This window comes from Pleurodeles waltl, chromosome 2_2 (assembly GCF_031143425.1).
Source record: "Pleurodeles waltl isolate 20211129_DDA chromosome 2_2, aPleWal1.hap1.20221129, whole genome shotgun sequence".
In the NCBI taxonomy this organism is placed as follows: Eukaryota; Metazoa; Chordata; class Amphibia; order Caudata; family Salamandridae; genus Pleurodeles; species Pleurodeles waltl.
In genome coordinates, this window is record NC_090439.1 from 968,503,952 (window position 1) to 968,513,385 (window position 9,434).

At 53.9% G+C, this 9,434-nt stretch overlaps 1 protein-coding gene across 1 annotated transcript in view; it reads right to left on the reverse strand.

Annotated features, from left to right (window-relative positions):
• Positions 1-6,459, reverse strand: part of EXT1 (exostosin glycosyltransferase 1) — a 248,912-nt gene extending 242,453 nt beyond the window's left edge. The window contains exon 1 of the mRNA XM_069220651.1: positions 5,369-6,459. Coding sequence (XP_069076752.1) covers positions 5,369-6,318 — 950 coding nt within the window. The 5' untranslated portion in view covers positions 6,319-6,459. The remainder of the gene's footprint in view (positions 1-5,368) is intronic.
• Positions 6,460-9,434: the final 2,975 nt, after the last annotated feature.

A 9,434-nucleotide genomic window follows, 5' to 3' on the forward strand; every position in this document is an offset into this window, starting at 1 on the left:
GGGTGTCCAACGTGAAAGACGGGCGCACTAATGACCAAGCCACAGGGTAACCTTTCACAACATGCATACCACAAACCCAAACCTGTTTTCAGAGAACACACCTGGATCAGCGACCTGAACACGGAGCCTGCAAGCACTGACACGCACTAGTAATGGAAGATGCCTCCTTTCAGTGCACTGGTGTACTCCAGAGGTGGTCTCTCTCTGGCTCCAGGTGTGCACTGTACCTCTGGGAAGCATTGCACATCATGCAGCACAGACTGAACGAACATTAGTTCACCTACAGAGAGCGAAATGGAAAAGACCAAGTTCACATTCCACGTAAACCTGGCACTAGTCAGGCATACCAGAAACAAATCGAAACGTAAAGAAAGCAAAGTGAAAGCCATGTAGCTACTCAATAATGTGAGAAGGGCTTCACTGTACAAAGCACACGTGGCAGACGATGGTTCCAGGAGTACCTCGAGTGGTGGTGAGACAGTCACCTGGGCCCAGACTACAAAGGCTGTTAATGGACGGCATTTCTCTCGAGCCTCATCCTACTTCTGTCCAGAAGCAGAGATGAGCGGAGTACTCCAGAAAGGAGTATATACAAAGCTCATGGACTGTCAGAACACAAGGCCCGGGGCATTCACAAGAGGCCTCTGCTGCTTTCCCTTGGAAGGAAGATGGCCGGATGGAACGTTCAAGATTTTCCAAGAGGGATAAATCCACTTCCGGATGCTGGAAAAGGGCACCTGTGGATCTTTCATCAGCGCACTATTCGGATCACAGGCCGCCGCTTTTATACCTCTTCCTGCTGCCGAAAAGTCCCAAGACAGCAATACAAGAAACGGGCCCTGTTGCCTTAATGTACGCCTATTACTACACAGGTGTTACAGGAGATGGGAGTTTGCTACTTTTAAGTGGTACGGTAAGGCACTTAACAGACATCAGAACTTAGGTTGTGACTGCACACCACAGACACAGGGGTTGCACTCTCGTCGCAGTCAAAAGGCCTCAGTGGCTGTTACACTGCGAAATAAGTAGAAGCTCTAGGAAGAGTAGAAAAAGTGCAAAGTAGTTTTAAAAACATGTCAGTGTGCCTGCCTTCCCAGACGATCGTGGGTACAAGGCCAAGTTCCGGCAAAAACATAATTCCAGATCTGGGTGGGGGGAATCCTGTGAGAACTAGGGTTCTTTGGGCGCGAATAAGTCCCTATCAAAGCCCCCTCTTAAGTATACCAAAAACGTACCAATTAACGGAATTCCATAAAATAGGTCTAGGAAAGCCCAGTGGTGGAGAAGCAGTGGTAGAGGATTCCTGTGGTGCGAGTGCGCGCGGTTCAGTCACACCGGCACATGCAGCAGGTGCCAGCCGTGTCGAAGATTCCTCCGCCGCTCTCGCGCTGCACCTTCCGTGTAGGGTCTGTGGCCAAAGACACGGGAGGCTAAGCTACAAGTGTCAACACATGTTCGAGCATCACAGCCCTATTATCAGGCCGCCCACGCCCGATGCAGGGAGTAAACCTGGAGGAGCAAGACATGCTTATCTAACAGCTGCTCAGTGAATCTGCACCCACAGCACAGCCAGCGAGGCCAAGGAGAGAACTGCGCTGCCGCCACAGGCTGAAGGGAAGCTGCACCGCAAGCACCGGGGCTTCCTACCCGCAGCACAGCCAACCGGGCAGGGGTCGAACTGCTCCCTAGCCACACTGCGCCACAGCCAGCGGGAGCCACAGGAGGGCGCTTTACTACCTTTAAAGTGAGCTGCCTTCGGCACACAACTGCACCACAAGTGCACAGATGCTCTCTACCCAAACTGCATCACAGCCACCCAGACCCGAAGGAGGGCTGCTTTCAGCACGCAACTGCATCACAGGTGCTCTCTACTCAGACAGCATCACAACCGCACAGACCCGTAGGAGGGCGCTTCACTACCTGTACAGCGAGAGACTGGCTTCAGCACACAACCGCACCACAGGTGCACATATGCTCTCTACCCAGACTGCACCACACCTACCCACACCCCTAGGAGGGTGCTTCACTACCTGTACAGCGAGAGACTGCCTTCAGCACACAACTGCACCACAGGTGAACAGATGCTCTCTACCCAGACTGCATCACACCCACCCAGACCCGTGGGAGGGCGCTTCACTACCTGTACAGTGAGCTGCTTTCAGTTCACCTACTGCACCACAGATGCTCTACCCAGACGGCATCACAACCACACAGAGCCACAGGAGGGCGCTTTACTACCTGTGCAGTGAGCTGCTTTCAGCACACAACGGTACCACAGGTGCATAGATGCTCTGTACCCAGACTGAACCACACCCACCCAGACCCGTCAGAGGTCGCTTCACTACCTGTACAGCGAGAGACTGGCTTCAGCACACAACTGCACCACAGGTGCACAGATGCTCTCTACCCAAGCTGCATCACACCCACCCAGACCCGTGGGAGGGCGCTTCACTACCTGTACAGCGAGAGCTGCCTTCAGTACACAACTGCACCACAGGTGCACAGATGCTCTCTACCCAAACTGCATCACACCCACCCAGAGCCGAAGGAGGGCGCTTCACTATCTGTACAGTGAGCTGCTTTTTGTTCACATACTGCACCACACGTGCACAGATGCTCTCAACCCCAACTGCACCACACCTACCCAGAGCTAAAACAGAGCTGCTTAACTACCTGCAACAGCATCACTCAATGCAAGGAGAGATACTGTCTGGTCACACTGACCCACAGCCACCCAACCGAAGGAGGGCTGATTTACTACCTGCAGCTGCACCACCCATGCAGGGATAGCTGTTGTCTGCTCACACCACCAACAAATAGAGGAATACCTGTCGCATACTGCAGCCTCATTACCCGAGGCTAAAGGGGGGCTCCATCACTACATGCACGACCGCATGCGCGCTCTTCCCTCACACTGCATGGCAGGCACCCAAGTTGCACGAGGGCTCATTTACTACACGTAGAAGCAGCACTTCGTGCAACAAAAATGGTGTGTGTCCACATAATGTACAACAGCCACTACAAGATAGGTGAGCGCCGCTTTACTTTCTGCCGCAGCACCACTCCATCAAGAAAGGCCAGCTGTCTTGACACATATTGCATCACAACCACGCGTGGACATGGGAGGATTGCTTTACTCCTTGCAGCAGCACCACCACATGCAGAAAGGCCAGCTGTCTGGACACATACCTCACCACAACCACGCGTGGACAGGGGAGGACTGCTTTACTCCTTGCAGCAGCAACACCACATGCAGAAAGGCCTGCGTCTGGACACATACTGCACCACAACCACACGTGGACAGGGGAGGGCTGCTTTACTCCTTGCAGCAGCAACACCACATGCAGAAAGGCCTGCGTCTGAACACATACTGCACCACAACCACACCTGGATAGGGGAGGGCTGCTTTACTCATTGCAGTAGGTCCACCCATTCAGAGAGGTCTGCGGTCTGGACACACTGCACCACAACTACTTATGGGTCGGAGGCGGGGGTGCTGCTTTACTCCCTACAGTAGATTCGCCACTTGTAAGGGGGATGCTGTGCCCCCTCATAATGTACAACAACCACCCACAACTGAAGGGGAGCTGTTTGACTACCTGCAGCAGCCCATGGAAAGAGAGAACCACTGTCTACCCATACTACAGCGACTTAAAGTGAAAGAGGGATGCTTAAGCACTGTAACACGTCTACCACATCTCCCCGAGAACACAACCACACGGTGCGATGTAGCGGTAGGTCCCCGCCAGCATCACTACCCAAACATGGCTGCACAGCATGGACAACCAATGCACTGGGTAATGAGCCGCAGAGCCCAAATCACACCGCACCACCCATGCAGAGGTAGGGCTGTTCTAGCCATGTATGACGCCACCAGTCAAACGATAGGACATTCTGTCCGGTCACGAGAGTTAAACGGAAAGCAGTTAAACGTGTCCAGTTACAAGACTTGTCTGTCGGAAACTGAGAGCGACCTTGGTAAAGCAGGGCGAGAATTACCCTCCCAGCTGATACAGCTGGGACACATTGGCTGAAATATCGACAGCACATGCTACAAGAAAGAGAAAATGCCGCACGTGCTGTAGTACTGCTAACAACCTGAAAGGTGCACCACTGCCAAAGCACAGAGGGTGTTCAGTGCCAGTGCACCGCCACAGAGGAAGGGATGGAGCATGTTTAAGTTTCAGTAAGGATTGCACAACTACTGCGCTGAAACCCAAGGTACAAGAGGTACCGCTGTGTGTGTACCACACAGCATTGTCACCCAAAACCGAGCCAGACCCGGAAACCCATAATCTGCCCCTCGACTCCCACAAAGAATAAGTACACAATCGAGGTGTTCTACCCAGGTGATCCCCCCCCCCCCCCCCCCCTCCATACTGACGAGACGGGCAGCACATAGAGCTCTGTGAAAGCCTTACGACAGAAAAACACCACCGCACAAGGTCGGGTGACTCGCTGGAAGCAGGTGGACCATCAAATAAGTCTTCTGGCCACCGACAACAAAGGGGGCGGACAGTGCCTCCACAAAACGCATGGGTGGGGTATAACATGTCTATAATGTCTTCTACACGTGGGAAGGCGGTAACTCGATGCACACAACAAGTTAGAATGGAGGACTGTATGGCAAGAATAAGAAGGGCTACTATGTCAACGGACTCACGATAAAAAGTGTATGGACGTTCGCCCTCAAAACTTCCCCACAGAACGCAAGGGATGTGCAGTTTTCCTATAAGGCGCAGTTCACTCTCGCAGCAAAAATACTCGCTGAAACTAACTCCTAGGTGTACTCAAACAAAAAAAGCGATGCCCACCCTAAACAAGAAACCTGATATACAGTAACGGTAGAGAGGCCTCTTTACCAGTTTTTTGTACTTACTGTCAGTGCCTTAAATGGGCCGGTACTCTCCGGTACTGAGTACCGGCACTTTTTTATTTTGCGAGGGAGAGTACCGGCACATCTCAAGAAAAACGTAATACTTTTAATTGGAGAGTACCGGCACTTCTCAGAAACAAGCAGGTACTCTGGCACAGAGTACCTGCACTTCTATTTTTCCATTTAAAGCACTGCTTACTGTCCTATCCAAAGAAAATACTGACACGCCAGAGAGGAGCGGATCTATCCCTTAAAGAACACTTCTTTAACGAATTAAAGCTATGCAATAAATACCACATTCTTAACCTGTGAGATGTGATCAGTTTTCACACGAACTTAATCTCTCGATTGTCTCTCACAAATCAAAAAAAAAAAAAAAAACCGAAGGGCCCCAAGTGAGCACCCTGTCAAAACATAATACAAAGACACCAACCCAAAGCGATGCCCAAACCAGTCACCCCCTGCCAGAGAGCCAGAAGAGGGGTCACTTACTTCTCGTACTCGGCGTTGTCGCGGTCGCAGCGCGCGTCCTTGTGGCGCTGCCAGTCCTTGCCGTGCTTGCAGGTGGTGAGCAGCACCACGTCCTCGCCATTGTGCACGTGGTAGAGGGCGTTGCGGGTGTCCGAGCCGATGCCCGTCAGGTAGCGCTTGCCCTTGAAGACCAGCAGGTACTTGCGCAGGGGCGGCACGGTGTCGAAGCGCAGGGCGCCCCGCTGGCCGCCCACCCGCGGGTGCTCCCGGGGGAAGAGCGGGATGGACACGTCGAAGTCCGGCCGGAAGCCCTGGCTGCTCAGGCTGGCCTTGGCCAGCATGGCCTGCCCGGGGTCGAAGCCCAGGTCCTCGGTGTAGTCGGGCCAGGTGCCCGAGTACAGGTTAAAGAGCAGGTGGTTGCGGCCGCCCTCCCAGAGCGGCAGCGCCGGCACCTTGGCCCGCAGGCCGTGCACGTACTGCGGCGAGAGCTGGTCGCGGTCCAGCGTGTCCAGGCTGGGCACGAAGAGGCAGGCCTGGCCCGGGTCCGAGGTGTAGTAGCGCGAGCCCTCGATGGCCGCCAGCACCTGCCGGTAGCTCTCCGAGGCCTTCTCGCCCTTCTGCTGCGGGTAGACGTACACCTTGAAGCCGCGCCGGCAGCGCTCCGCGTCGAAGCACGACTCCATCCGGCAGCGGCGGCCCCGGTACAGGCCGGAGGCGGCGGCGCGGCGCTGGCGCGGGGAGCCCGGCGGGGCGGCGGGGTCCTCCCGCTCCTCTCCGTCCTCGTCGTCCTCCCGCGGCCGCAGCGCTTCGGCGGGCAAGCGGGGCCAGGCGCGGCGGTGGGGCTCCGGGGTGCCATGGCCAGGGGGGTGCGCCCCCCGGCTCCTCCGCACCTGCAGCCCGCCCAGGTAGAAGAGCAGCAGCAGACAGCAGCCGGCCGAGAGCAGCGTCAGGTAGCGCTTTTTGGCCTGCATGTGTCCGGCTCGGCGGCGAGGGGGCGGGCGGCGGGGCTCCTGCTGCTGGCCCGGGGGCCGCCGCGCTCAGCTCGGCGCCGCCATCTTCCCGCTGCCGCTGGGGGTCCCTGGCGCTGCTCCGGCTCCCGATTCCCGTCCCGGAGCTGGGGGCTCCAGCGCATGGGGGCGGCGGCTCTAGCTCTCCCCCCCGGGGCGGTCTCGCATGCTGCGCCCGGCGGAGGCTGGACGCGGGAGGTCAGGGCTCCCGGGGCAGCCGCACGAAGCCCTGCATCGCTCTTCCCCTCCGGCTCCCCGATCTGGCTGCTCTGCGGCTCCCGGGGCTGGGGGGGATCGCCGGTCGGGGCTCAGCGGGGAGGTGTCGCGCCTCTGCCCGGCTCTCGGGAGCTGCTCAGCCGGCTCTGCTGCCCGCTGCGGCTCCTGCTCTCACGCATTCCATTCCCAGCACAGACCCGCCGCGACCCCTGACCCCGGCCGGCCACGCAGCTCGCAGCCCATTGGTCCGCTCGTCACTTCCGGCCGGGGCGGCGCTTCTTCCGCTGCCTGCACCCATTCATAACCGACGAGCGGAGCTGGCGAAGGATGTTTGCAGTGAGGGGTGTGGATTCAGGTTTCGGGAAATAACCTACACGAGACTTGTTTCTGAAACAAACCTACGCTTTTGACTCCCCGGGGGCCACTGCGGACACCTCGTGGTCTTCAAATCTGTGCAAATGGCTCAGGCCGTTACTAGTCCCGGAAAAGTCACTCCGACGATCCTACATTTGCCTGGCGCGCGCTGCTGGGTAAACATAAACACGCTCAGTGGAGTCGCGTGTAGCGCCGACCTGCCCCTCCTGGGGCTGTTCGCATTATTATTATTATTATCATTATATATATATATATATGTTCGCTTGATTACATATTTTCTGTCTCTCCTCGTCTGGCATACCTTTTAATCTGTCAAAGTTGTACTGATAGGCACTGGCATTTTAAGATTCACATTGTAGTCGGAATGCAGTGAACTAAGTGCGCAGTTTGGAGACTCCCAGTTAAAGCAAATCGTTTCTGTTGAAGGAGTTGTGATGGTAGTTGTGTAGGCAGACGCTGCCGCCGGCCACTCATCCCGGCATTATTGATGCTGGTGTACGGGGCGTCGTTGTGTTTTCTGGCTGTATGGCCTGGGAACTAAAACCAGCTCTGGCATAAATCAAACCAACCCGCTTCCTTCCTTTCCTCACACATTCTCTTTCCATCCACCAATCTCTCTTCTTTCTTCACTCTCTCACCTTTTCTTACAACTTCATGTGCCTACTGCGATTAATCTCTGGAGCTAGGGAAAGTGACAGAGGCACAGGAGCGGCCCTGGGTTTTCAGTATCGTCCCCGAAGGGTCCAGCCCATTGGGGAAATGTCAGATAGAACAAAAGGCCAGTCCTGCTATGCCTGACTGGGAGATCCTCAGTGGCTGCGGAAATACAGCACCGATCGCGGCAATGCCACCTTTCTCCAAGCTCACAGTTTCCCGTTTGTACTCACGCCCGGGTATACTCTCTCTAAATAGACGCACACAGTTGATTTACGGACTCCCATGATTGTGTGGATAAGAAAAACATCGCAAAACATAGGTCAATAATGAATGCTCATAGAATATTCCCTAAAGTGTGGACTACAGGAAATGCTTTCACTTGAAATATAGCCAAACGACATGCACTGTACTGTAGTAATACACATAGACGTTGCAACTAACTGCGAGAAATCTAATATTCTAAAAGCGACGATGTAGTATGAGGATCAAGAGTTACGGATTTCCTAATTTCTGACAAGAAATACTGCTCTGGACGTTTTTCAGCAACAATTTGCAAGTATTAGCACTAACTTTCCCACAAGTATATTATGTCTTTTAAAGTCTGTAAAGCTGTACCACTTGAGCACACGAGAAAGCCGTTGTCCTATTTATGCTATGCAAGGGTAACAGTGCGTGCTTCCTATGTTACTTTTATAACGTTTAGACGATCATGTGGCCAATCCGACATTCTCCCTCTTCCGTGGGACCCACGCTGGGAGTGAGGTAAGCGTTGCATGCCCGTGCAGCCTCTCCCTGGGGCTTTGTGTGGCGGGCAGTCAGGACAAGCAAGGGAAGCTGATAATGTGTGCATGACGAGGCGAGTCCGCAAGGCAGAGCTTAGTCACCCAGTGAGCCAGGCACTGATTGTGACTGGGAGGCACTGCTTTCACTCAGCAGGGAGGGGCAGGCTGTGGGAGGGGAAGGAGGGGCTGTGCTCTCAGCCCAGTCACACCACGCTGTCAGAGCGCACAACGTTACCTCTTGATTTATTCCAGAGCTGATAAGGACAAGGCCCGGCACTCCCCAAATTAAGATTCAGCGTCACTCGATGAAGCCAACCCTGCAGCAACAAGCCCTGGCGGTGGAAGAATGAACGTCGCAAATTGAATCTGCAGTTATAGCGCTTATTACCCCTGGAGGCGTTCTACAAACGTGGAGCGTACTATCTGTTCAGCAGCGTTTACATAACCAAGGATGGTCCTAGGACTTGTGGTCATGGGCGTAGCTTGGTCAGTAGGATTGGGCGGTGTAAATTTCAAGTTTCTCAACAATCACACTGGGATATCTTGTGAAAATACATTATACCAGAAGCAGGGCATGAGGGGGAGTAAAGGGTTATTGCGTTATGACTACTTAAAACGCAATATTTTTCAAACTAACCAACAATATTTGAGACCTTCAAAACAAAGACAAGAGAGTGTGTGTTTGTGCATTTGAAATCCAAGGTGAAATCCGACAGACCCCTCACCACACCTTACTGAAAGCACCTGTACCAAACTAATTACTACAGAATACAATTTCTAGGATGTGTAACCCCCGAAACACCCCTCTGAAGCCACACCCCTACTTTTGCGGCCAGGGGCAAAAGTGTATATATTCGGCCAACCTAATTTGCATGTGTTGTGTCCCAGGAATTGATATCATGGGACTATTAATGTTCTTTTGCATTGCTGAAATGCCCTAGTGTGAATATAAGTAACATGGATAAAATATATAAATACCCAATTGAAATACGTTTCTGTATTTTAAAGCTGCATTAAGTGTTTTAGAGTAGTTACAGTTGACCAAAAAGC